At 38.9% G+C, this 12,078-nt stretch overlaps 2 protein-coding genes across 2 annotated transcripts; both read left to right on the top strand.

Moving 5' to 3' along the window:
- The first annotated feature begins 4,021 nt into the window (after positions 1-4,021).
- LOC115242750 lies at positions 4,022-4,770 on the top strand. Its single transcript, XM_029819276.1, has 2 exons — positions 4,022-4,241; positions 4,439-4,770. The coding sequence occupies exons 1-2, from the start codon at positions 4,124-4,126 to the stop codon at positions 4,657-4,659; spliced, it is 339 nt and encodes a 112-aa protein (XP_029675136.1). The 5' UTR covers positions 4,022-4,123; the 3' UTR covers positions 4,660-4,770.
- Positions 4,771-5,971: 1,201 nt separating this feature from the next.
- Positions 5,972-7,616, top strand: LOC115242748. Its single transcript, XM_029819273.1, has 3 exons — positions 5,972-6,022; positions 6,296-6,365; positions 7,129-7,616. The coding sequence occupies exons 1-3, from the start codon at positions 5,972-5,974 to the stop codon at positions 7,614-7,616; spliced, it is 609 nt and encodes a 202-aa protein (XP_029675133.1).
- Positions 7,617-12,078: the final 4,462 nt, after the last annotated feature.

The raw sequence follows: 12,078 nt of genomic DNA, 5'->3' as shown, positions 1-12,078 counted from the left end.
TTTGAGATCCAGGGGCCCATCCAGCACTTCGTCTAATAGTGTCAATATCCACTCCTCTTTTATGAGCCGTGGATACTGCCGCATGTCTAGTACTGTATGCTGTAAACTGTCTAATATCGATGCTAGCCTTGCCCAGAAGTGTCTTAATCCAATGACCAATGGTTTGTGCGGATACTGCTCCAAATGGTTTCATAGTAGCAATTAATAATTTTTTTGTATTTTGGCTTCGTAAATCTTTTGTAAAATTAATGTAATCTAATACTGTCGATGCCACACATAAGCCTGGTTTGTCTTTGTAAAAAGGTAATATTAATTCGGGTTGAAAACCCCCTGGCTTAGATGTTTTGATCTGTTTCGTAATCTTTATACTTATACCGGAATTAGATATCGAAATATTTTCAATGTTTATCAACGCTAAAGTTTGTAATCTTTGAGCTGTTGTTAACGCTAAGAGTGTGACTACTTTTTCAGCGGCGTCTTTTAATTTCAATTGTTTAAGAGGATGAAGTTTTTCAATGTAATTTAGAACCGGTGTAATATCCCAAGTTGTGTTGTACTTAGGCTTAGTTGGTTTTTGTTTAAACACACCTTTTAGGAACCGTGAGATCAAACCATCATTGTTTATATCGTATACTGTAATTAAAGAAATAGTCGCTCGAGCAGTATTTAACGTACTATACTTTGCACCTTTTTTATATCTGCTATTAAGAAACTCAATAATGTCCGAAGTATTTGAGTTGAAAATATCCAATCTTTTAGTATGTGCATAATCCCACCAACATTTCAAGTTACACTCGTATTGTTTAAGAGTCGACTTTGTAATGGAATCGATCATCACATCCACAGAATCTTCACTGATTCCTTTCCTCAAGAATGCTGTCCTGATAATTTGCCTGCCACCAATGAAAGGTGGAGGACTAATGGATGGATCTTGTCTCTATAAGGAGATATTAATAAGGAATCACTTGGATTGAATGTGATAATAGGTTCAGCAAGAAGCGATGTAAAAAGAGGGTACCAGGGTTGGGTAGGCCATAATGGTACTATAAGTACCCCTACCGCTTTGTCATTAATGATTTTTCTTAAAGTACGAAGGATAAGTGCGAAGGGAGGAAAAGCATAGAAGAATTCATTCTTCCAAGATCTAGTGAAAGCATCCACTGACTCTGCTTCGGGGTCAGGAAAACGAGAGTAAAATTTATTACACTTTCTATTCAATCTAGTTGCAAATAGATCTATTGAAAAAACTCAAATCTCTTTTCAATCTGTTCGAAAATTAATGGGGAAAGTTACCATTCAGTATCGACGTTAGTATTGTGTGATGCTCTGTCTGCTTATACATTCTCTGCTGAACTAATGTATGATGCTCTCAGCCAAATTTTCCTCTCTTCGCACCATTTCCAAATTTCCCGGGCAAGTTCACTAAGATGTGGAAATTGAACACCTCTGCCCTATTCACGTATGATATAGCTGTAGTATTGTCCAGACGAAGAAGTACTTCGCTCTGGGATAGATTTGAGGCAAAGCATTTCAATGCGAAAAAGGCAGCAAGTAACTCAAGATAATTTATATGTCTTTTCTTTTCTTCCTCATTCCAAAAACCAAATGTACTTATATCATTACAGTAACAGCCCCAACCTGATAATGAAGAATCAGAATATATTTCCATAGAGAATTTTTGGTTTCTTATTGGATTCGATCCAATTGTTGCATTTGTTTTCCACCAGTTAAGATCCTCTATCATACATTCTTTTATATAGATCTTTCCTTCATAATTACCACCATTGAATTTTAAAGCTAAAAATTTTTGTCTCTCAAGTCTTTTGCAATGTATAAAGCCGTAAGCTACTGCTGGACAAGCTGCCGTTAAAATTCCTAGAAATTTTGCAAATTTTCTAATTCTATAGCTATTTCCTTTCTTAAATTCATTTGCAAATTCTATTATCTGATTTTTCTTTTTATCAGTTAAATTTAAGGTGAAATCCACTGAATTGATGATAAAACCCAGATATTTACATTTCTGGCTAGCAACCAATAAACTTTTTTCATAATTTATTATGAATCCTAAACCTTGCAGAAAATTAATAGATTTGATGTTTATTATTTCACATAGCTTTTTTGAATTATGAATAAAAGAAAATCGTCCAAATGTAATACTAGTAACATTCCTTCTAATCTCAGTTTATTAACTATGGGTTTCATTATTTTAGTAAAAATATATGGACTGGTACATGATCCAAACGGAAGGCACGAAAATTGAAAAAGTTTTCCCTTAAATTCAAACCTAAGAAACTTTTTATGTTTTTTATAAATAGGTACTACAAAGTAGGCATCTTTTAAGTCCAAGAAGCACATGAAATCTCCTGGAGATATTAGGCCCAGAGCTGATCTGATATCTTCTAATTTGAAATGTGGAGGTTTAATGAATTTATTTAATTCTTTTAAGTTAAAAATAAACCGGTTAGACCCATCAGGCTTTGGAATGAGGAAGTAGGAAGAAAGAAATTGACCTTCACAATATTCACACTGCTCAATAGCACCCTTCCGTAATAATTTGTCAATTTCTACTTGAATTTGCTTTATTTCTTCCATAGAAAGTACTTTCTCTTTCGGTGAAATTTTTTGAAAGGGTCTTTCAATAAAAGGGATTCGATATCCTTCTAAATAGCTTAACACATATTTATCTGACGTGATTTCTCTCCAACTATCTACGAAAAAGCGTAGACGTCCTGCCGTTTTATCTACCTGGCTTATTTCTTAGATGATGATTGGCTTGTCGTCTGAGAGTTCGTCTTGGATGAACTCTGTGTCGAATTTTGGGAGACTCTCCTCTTGAATCTGAATTGTCGACGTTTTTGTTGATAACCCACTTGCCGATAATTCGCAGGTGGGTACTTCGGGTTTCCCCGATTCGATTTTGACAAATATTTCTGTTGGACTTTATTCTTAATTTTCCACTGACTGTTGATGGAAGACATCTGTCAGAATCTGACCAGCATGACTCAAATAGTCTGTGAAAATATCTTCATCCAGACCTTCTCCTGGGGGATCTATGAGCATAGAAATTGCAGCGCCTAGGGCAGTTAAAGCTGTGCCAACGCAGTTCTGCGTCTCCAAAAAATGTTGGTCTCTCTTTTTTGCAATCTCTGAGAGGAGTGGGACAATTTCTAAATTCATTTTAGGTGTTTCTGTGTACAGCTCTCCTTTACGATTGTAAAGTTCCATAATTTCTTTTTTGTTTTTCTCTGGGAGACCTTCTTTTATCCACTTTGACCATGTATTTTTCAATTCTGGACGATACTTAACCTCTTTGAATTTAGATTCATTTAAGTCCACTCCCAATACTTTCAAGACATTATCCTTTAATGACGACTCCTCATAAATATCCTTCGTCGATTGATTCTGCTGGATACATCTATCGATTACCTCAGTATTTGAGTCTTTTTTCGAATTTGGGTTATTTTCCTTATTCTCCTCGACGTCTGTAGTAGATAAAGACAGAAGAGAGGAGTTAATTGGGTAACACTTATTGTGTGCATTGTGAAAAGTCAGTTCTTATTGAACTAATTCACAAAAATATCCTGTCAGCGTCATGTGGACGCTGACTCTCAATATTCGTGTGGAATGATTGAGACTTAACCTTTCTACTGAGATTTCGCTCGTATGGAGCTTTACTTACCAAATATCTCAGTATCATCAGTCTCGATTTCTGTAGACTGATTTGCTGGTTTCTGTTCTTTTTGAACGTGAACCAGCACCTCAACGACCTTTGTCAGGTTATCCAACTGTTTCTGCATATCATTGAATTTCTTCTCTCGGATATGCTTATGTCGATGATCATCTTTAGACCGTGATCTTGACCGTTTTCTCTTATGTTCTGGCATTGTAAAATGATAGTACAATGGAAATTTTTATGAATTTTTTGAGGACTACCAAAAAAAACGTATCGATGTTTCGGCACAACAAAACAATATAAAAGCGGAGAGGATTCATCCTAGAGATAACATGGCGGAGACGCCAATTTTTCAAATTTACTAGGAGCTAAACGCTGTGATGTTGGTCAAGATCACGGTCTAAAGATGATCATCGACATAAGCATATCCGAGAGAAGAAATTCAATGATATGCAGAAACAATTGGATAACCTAACAAAGGTCGTTGAGGCGCTGGTTCACGTTCAAAAAGAACAGAAACCAGCAAATCAGTCTACAGAAATCGAGACTGATGATACTGAGATATTTGGTAAGTAAAGCTCCATACGAGCGAAATCTCAGTAGAAAGGTTAAGTCTCAATCATTCCACACGAATATTGAGAGTCAGCGTCCACATGACGCTGACAGGATATTTTTGTGAATTAGTTCAATAAGAACTGACTTTTCACAATGCACACAATAAGTGTTACCCAATTAACTCCTCTCTTCTGTCTTTATCTACTACAGACGTCGAGGAGAATAAGGAAAATAACCCAAATTCGAAAAAAGACTCAAATACTGAGGTAATCGATAGATGTATCCAGCAGAATCAATCGACGGAGGATATTTATGAGGAGTCGACATTAAAAGATAATGTCTTGAAAGTATTGGGAGTGGACTTAAATGAATCTAAATTCAAAGAGGTTAAGTATCGTCCAGAATTGAAAAATCATGGTCAAAGTGGATAAAAGAAGGTCTCCCAGAGAAAAACAAAAAAGAAATTATGGAACTTTACAATCGTAAAAGAGAGCTATATACAGAAGCACCTAAAATGAATTTAGAAATTGTCCCACTCCTCTCACAAGTAACACTACCCAACTGATACTCACCGATTTGAATGAAACTTAACATACTTGTTAAACACCGAAAAACATTAAATACGTGTTTTTTTGTTTCGGCTAAACACGATTTTTAGGGGTAGAAAGCACCCCTCAACCCCTGGAGGTGGAAACAGTTATGGCTAATTATTTCTGAAACGATACATTTTCTGAAAAAAGTGCTTAGGACCAAAGTTGTAGAGTTCAAAGTGATGCACTTGATGGCGACCTTGAAGTCGACCTTGAGGTCGATTTTCAAGGTCATTTGAAAATCATTTCATGTTTTTCAAAGGGAGTAGTTTACTTTTCATCCCGAGAATCGATAGAGCGTAAAATTTTACATTCAGAACGTTGGTGATTTGTAAATAAAACAAGCCTCTGCAATTTAAAATTGTTCATTGATCCAACCAATTAAGGCAAGATCAGTCAATAATTCGATCAATAAAGGAATTAAAAGTTAATTATTCATTCAAATAAGGCAAGATGTGATCGAGATCCAGCCAGTGAAGGCAAGATGTGAGCGAAATCCAGCCAGTAAAGGCAAGATATGGTCGAGATCCAGCCAGTAAAGGCAAGATATGGTCGAGATCCAGCCAGTAAAGGCAAGATATGGTCGAGATCCAGCCAGTAAAGGCAAGATATGGTCGAGATCCAGCCAGTAAAGGCAAGATATGGTCGAGATCCAGCCAGTAAAGGCAAGATATGGTCGAGATCCAGCCAGTAAAGGCAAGATATGGTCGAGATCCAGCCAGTAAAGGCAAGATATGGTCGAGATCCAGCCAGTAAAGGCAAGATATGGTCGAGATCCAGCCAGTAAAGGCAAGATATGGTCGAGATCCAGCCAGTAAAGGCAAGATATGGTCGAGATCCAGCCAGTAAAGGCAAGATATGGTCGAGATCCAGCCAGTAAAGGCAAGATATGGTCGAGATCCAGCCAGTAAAGGCAAGATATGGTAAATAAAACAAGCCACTGCAATTTAAAATTATTGATTGATCCAACCAATTAAGGCAAGATCAGTCAATAATTCGATCAATAAAGGAATTAAAAGTTAATTATTCATTCAAATAAGGCAAGATGTGATCGAGATCCAGCCAGTGAAGGCAAGATTTCATAATTTCTTTTCATAGTCTATGAGTATAAATTCCATGATAATTGGCATTATTCTTTATATTCATGGCAATAATGAGGAATAACTTTATCTTCTATCGCAAAAAAATGCTCCGTACACAGAGAGTTAGTACACCACGCACATTTTATTACTGCAATGTTATTGCAGATTTTGCAGACTGTACCGCAATTTTTTAAACAGAAATCAACAGGCGTTTCACATCTATCTGGATTTTCTTCAATATATCCACTTTTCCACCAGGCATATTTAATCATGTTTTGGAATCGGGATGATGAGAATTGATTGTGGATTAATGATTGAATTTTGAGAATGTTATTCCTCAAATGTAGGTTAATATCATAGTTGTATAAGAGAATTAAGTCCAAAAATTGTTTCAGGAAGTTTTTCCACGGTCTGAATACGTGGACATCCAATGGTTGAGTAAAGCCAGTTGTTCCCGCAGGAATTGTAAGGATTTTTACTTCTTTATTACCCTTGTCTATATGAAGGTATATTCGAACGAAATTCACGAGCAAGATAGCTCATAGCAAATAACTGATCAAGAAGTAATTTTGGAAAATGCTTGCTCAACGACAGTCGGGAAAAAATAATTGATCATATGTCCGAATGAAATCCTAATACAAAATAAAGAGTAAAAAATATTGTGGATAACTCCAGAGTAGCAATAAAAATTTTTAAAAATTTTAAAATTTCTAATATAGCATGAGGATAATGTTTAACTTATCATTAGAGTGACATTTTATGTTTTCTTATCTTTACTTCTATTCTGAAGTTACTTACAAAACTTTTTTCTCCTTCTTATTTTTCTATTTTGCGCCTATTTTCCCATTACGTCAGGTTTTTTCTTTTTTTAGAAAAATAACGCAACAAATCAATTCTGAAGACAGATTTAGAGTCAACGCATAAAATTACTGATTATAGATACAGGATGTGGTCAAAGTCCGGCAACGGCTAATTATTTCCAAATTTAATTGACCTTGAAAATCGACCTCAAGGTCGACTTCAAGGTCGCCATCAAGTGCATCATTTTGAACTCTACAACTTTGGTCCTAAACACTTTTTTCAGAAAATGTATCGTTTCAGAAATAATTAGCCATAACTGTTTCCACCTCTAGGGGTTGAGGGGTGCTTTCTACCCCTAAAAATCGTGTTTAGCCGAAACAAAAAAACACGTATTTAATGTTTTTCGGTGTTTAATAAGTATGTTAAGTTTCATTCAAATCGGTGAGTATCAGTTGGGTAGTGTTACTTGTCAGAGATTGCAAAAAAGAGAGACCAACATTTTTGGAGACGCAGAACTGCGTTGGCACAGCTTTAACTGCCCTAGGCGCTGCAGTTTCCATGCTCATAGATCCCCCAGAAGAAGGTCTGGATGAAGATATTTTCACAGATTATTTGAGCCATGCTGGTCAGAGTCTGACAGATGTCTTCCATCAACAGTCATTGGCTCGGAAATCGTTTGTCACTCCACAACTCAATAAAAATATTAAACAAACCGTGGATGCGATGATTTCTGATAAGTGGCTTTATGGCAATAATCTCAAGGAAAAAGTCAAAGACGCAAAAGAGATCGAAAAGGCTTGCGCAGAAATTAAGAATAAAGTCCAACAGAAATATTCGTCAAAATCGAATCGGGGAAACTCGAAGTATCCACCTGCGAATTATCGGCAGGTGGGTTATCAACAAAAACGATATTAAACAGTTTACAAAATTTCATAAAAGAAATTATTACGAATTATCACAATCTCTAAAACACTACAATACTATTGTGGGCAGTATAGAGGCGTGTTCGCTTTCGAAAGATGGCGCGAGGGATAGGTAAAGCGTAAAGAGGTGAAGTCAATCACGAGACCTCTTTTCTAAGGGTAACAATAAAATATATTTACAGTCTCTATGTACAAGTTACAATTATTTAATTTGTGGTGGCCCTGAAAAGGGCCGTTTATGGGTTAACGCTGAGAGCGTTCCCGCCAAGTGATACGAGGCTCGGTGGTGGTTATTCGGAGGGAACCGATGTATGGTAGCGCGGGCGAGGGTACGCGTCGAAGTGCCGGTGGAGTCCCGGGTGGCGTGTAGCTGCGTTCCTCGCAGGCTGTCTCCGTCTGCGTGGCCGTGTCACATGTGCTGGCTTCCCAATCGCTGTCCGATTGAGTGGAGTTGTCAGTCTGCGTCAGTGGTTGGTACTGCGTACCCCTGTGTACTCGTATGGCCGGCTGCGATTGCGTCCCGCAATCTCGGTGACGGATCGGCGAGGCTGCGAGTGGTGACAGCAGCGGCGGTAGACTCCACGGTGTTGAGGGAGATGTATATCGCCGTATCCGGATGTCCCACGGGCTTAAGAGAAAGCGTGGTGGTCTGGTGTATTGTACCGGAGCCAGGTCGATCTGGTGGAGCCGCCACTCCCTGAAGGTGGTGCAAGTTCTGTCACCTGTAGACCCTGGTGCCTTCTCGGTCTCGATGGATGGCTGCCAGCTAGTCCCGGGTGATGTGGGAGGCAGCCGCGGTCGAGGAAGGCTGACGTCCCCTGGTAAGATAGGAGGCAGCGTAGGCTGTTACAAAAGAATTCGTCGAGCTCATCTGACTACTGGGTAGGAGGTCCTTCCCTGACTCAGAGCGGGCCGCGAATCAAAGTCTTCTCGCCGTGCGCCGTCTTATAAACCCCACTCACTGGATTTCACTTGCTGGCGCCGACTCCCGCTCGTGGCCGCCTCACGGCAAGCCTTCGTGGCTCGCGCGGCGCTCGCGCGCGGGTTTCACGTGCTACACGCGTGAGAATTCGTTCGCGCGTCTACCGGGTAGTTCGCGCGTAATTGTGGTGGTTTCTCGAACCGCCACACTATCATCGAGAACGAGACGTGCAATATAATTGCAAGATTAAACGAGCCCACCGAAGGCGGGCGAAGTTTGATCGAAATTATATGAAAAGTCTCGTTCGAAGATGATAGTCTCCCACCCTTAAAATACCCAAAATAAATATATACTATCCCTATAATCTTCAAAATTATATTGTGATAATTCTAAGTTCGTTACAAAAAAACAATATGAAAGCGGAGAGGATTCATCCTAGAGATAACATGGCGGGTACGCCAATTTTTCAAATTTACTAGGAGCTAAACGTTGTGATGATGAGCATGACAAGCATGACTACAATACTATCATCTTCGAACGAGACTTTTCATATAATTTCGATCAAACTTCGCCCGCCTTCGGTGGGCTCGTTTGATCTTGCAATTATATATGCTGTGAACATGGCTATATGTTAGTTATATCTTAAAAATAATATTTTTGCTCTAATTAATTTTTGTATTATAATTTCTGGCATAGGTCTTAAAAAATAAATATGGCCAAGAATTAATTTTATTAATAATATATCACAGCGTGGCTAGAAGACTTGGTCTACGTTGCGATCTAATATGCATTCCTGGATATCAGAATCAGAGTTATTACTTCTGTCTCGCTTGGAAACCAAATTAGTAAGTATAATATTAGATTTAGAATTATCTGAACCTTCGGTATTTTTACTCTTATCATACACGCACACGCACACATATATAATTTTTTATTGTTCACAGCGCCACGAATAGTTCAGAAAATATAAGATGTTTTAATATAAGTTTTAAGAAATTCCCGGATTGTCTTGTCAACCAAGCGTTGTATTTTAGCAATCTTATTAGGACACTTTCATCTGAAGATTTTGATGAATCGCAAATTATGAATCTAATGATGAAAGCAACTGGAAAGGTTGGCAATTACATGATTTCTATTAATTTTAACATTAATTGATAAACTTGTAATTTTGGCAAAGATATGAGTTAGTAAAACATGTTTCATAGGCAAAAAGAATTATACAATCTCTCATTTGTTCATTTGTAATCAAAGCTCTGTTCAATCTTTTCTCTGTTTAATCTTTGCTCATGTTTAATCCTTTTTTGCTTCCTCATAGAGGAAGCTTTGTTTTCGTGACAAAATTTTTTTCGAGTTTTCTATGCCAATGTGTTTAGAATGTTCCAAAACGTCGAAAAATTATATTTCTAAAAAATGTATGTATGTATGTATGTATATAAGTGCGTATGTGTGTATGTATGTATGTACGCAATATATTGTACAACCTCTAACTTCCGCAATTTTTGAGATATCGGGTTAAATTTTTTTACATGGATAGAGTATTATTGAAGGATGGTTGGTATTGAATTTGGTGAGAATCGATGAAAAGGTTCATTTTTTATAAAATTTTGAATTTTTTGAGAAATGTCTGTACACGCTGTAATTTTCGGAAAATTTTAGATATCGGATTAAATTTTTTTACATGAATAAAGTATTATTAAAGGATGGTTACTACTGAATTTGGTAAGTATCGGTAAAGGGTTCATTTTTTATAAAATTTTGATTTTTTTGAGAAATGTCTGTACAAGCTGTAACAAATTGAAAAATCCGCATGCTTAAAGCTTAAGCTTTGTAAGATAAAATGATGAGGAAACAATGTGCAAGTTTCTAATTTGCACAACTCTACTTGTTTCAGTTTTGGGAAATACTCATGTTGATCCCAGTGATGAATTATGAACAATATAATCGCGCTTTTAGGATTATGCCGGATGGAACAATTGAATGGACTGGATACGACAGTATAAGTGTGGTATGTTAGCGCACTATACATGTGGCATATATTAATATAAAACATAATAATAGAAACAAATTTTTGAAATTTCCTGATAACACATGCACAATTACGTACAAATTATTATTGTAACAATGCATCCCCTATTGTTGCCCGGCAGTTGACCGCCGGAAGTCTGCCACCCGGCGAACATCGGCCGGGCAGGGGCAGAGGCCCTAGCACCCATTTTAATATTTGTTATATCCGAACACGAGATATCGGAGATACCGTACAGCCGGCGAGTTTAGGTTTAGAATCAGTACTTAACGTAACGTAATGCATTACGGAAAAGCTTGTGCGGTGGCCCTTATACGGCCGTCGTTACGGGTTACGGCCCGAATCCCGAGAACCGCCGAGCGCCTCCGGAAAACACCGAGCGCTCCACCGCCAAAACGCCGCGTCGTTTTCCCGCCGCAGGACAGCGGCGCGTTAACCGCTAATTACCAAATCCGAAAACAACGCGTCGTTACCCCCACCAGAATAAGCGACGCGGTTACCGTTAGGTTCTTGGTATAAAAAGACCGCCGAAATCCATCTCGGCATCAGACCGGTACCTGAAGCCTCTTGAGCAGTACGTTCGAGATACTCCGCTAGATCCGATCCTTTTATTTCGTAGCATCGACGGAACGTGAGGTTGACGAGTTCGTAGCCTCCGCCGAGCATTCTCGGTTTCCGCGCCGTCTCCGAATCATCGCCAACCTCCGACCGACTCAACGAGAGTGGAGTCTATCCGACCGCTCCAGCCAGACGGACCGTGAGTTTGCGGGTACGCTGCCCCGTCGAGATTTCTCGACTCCGACCAGCTATCCTCAACTCCGCGTACGGAATAGGGACGGAGAGTTCGCCGCCCGATCGAGAATACTCGACTCCCGACTCGCCTCCCCGCACATCTAGGAATACGCGACTAAGCATACTTGATCACGCTGCATCGATAGCCCACGGTTTTATCGTCCACGCATAATAAACACGGCCTTGCCGTATCCATGCCGATTAGCCGCGCCCCGTTTCTTGCGCGTCTCGCACGCCGTCATAATAAACACAGCCTTGCCGTACGCCGACGACGTCCGATTTTAATACGATTTCGATACATCGAATATAACGCACCGAATAACTATCGCGCTTGCATTACCACTCGCGCTCTATCACCCGTCGCGAACCCGCTCCGCGGGATTTAACACGATCTGTAAATTGACCATTGCCGAAAGAGGCAAAATAAACTGACTAAATTACATTAAACGTCTACCGTGTGTCTCACCCTTTCACGAGCCCTGATCATGACCGAACTATCCGACCTCGCAAAAGCGACCGTGTTACATTATTGTCTATAATTTAACTAACTGTAATATAACTTATTACAAAAGTCTATTTAGAAATTATTCGATAAGAAATATCAATTAAAATCTGTGTGATCTTACACTTTCCAGCTCCGCCCACGCGTTAAAGAAACAGAGCTGCTACACACAAGACCAGAGGACATAAAATTTGCGGTTGGAATGATAGTAACAC

Source organism: Formica exsecta, unplaced genomic scaffold (genome assembly GCF_003651465.1).
Source record: "Formica exsecta isolate Colony F162 unplaced genomic scaffold, ASM365146v1 scaffold620, whole genome shotgun sequence".
Classification (NCBI taxonomy): domain Eukaryota; kingdom Metazoa; phylum Arthropoda; class Insecta; order Hymenoptera; family Formicidae; genus Formica; species Formica exsecta.
The sequence above is the reverse complement of the archived record's forward strand: the minus strand, read 5'-3'. Positions and strand labels throughout refer to the sequence as shown.

Coding starts and splice junctions, on each gene's coding strand:
- LOC115242750 (XM_029819276.1), top strand. CDS start 4,124: ATGCAGAAACAATTGGATAACCTAACAAAGGTCGTTGAGGCGCTGGTT. Junction 4,242..4,438: donor TGATGATACTGAGATATTTG/GTAAGTAAAGCT, acceptor TATCTACTACAG/ACGTCGAGGAGAATAAGGAA.
- LOC115242748 (XM_029819273.1), top strand. CDS start 5,972: ATGAGGAATAACTTTATCTTCTATCGCAAAAAAATGCTCCGTACACAG. Junction 6,023..6,295: donor AAATGCTCCGTACACAGAGA/GTTAGTACACCA, acceptor AAATTGTTTCAG/GAAGTTTTTCCACGGTCTGA. Junction 6,366..7,128: donor CAGTTGTTCCCGCAGGAATT/GTAAGGATTTTT, acceptor AAGTATGTTAAG/TTTCATTCAAATCGGTGAGT.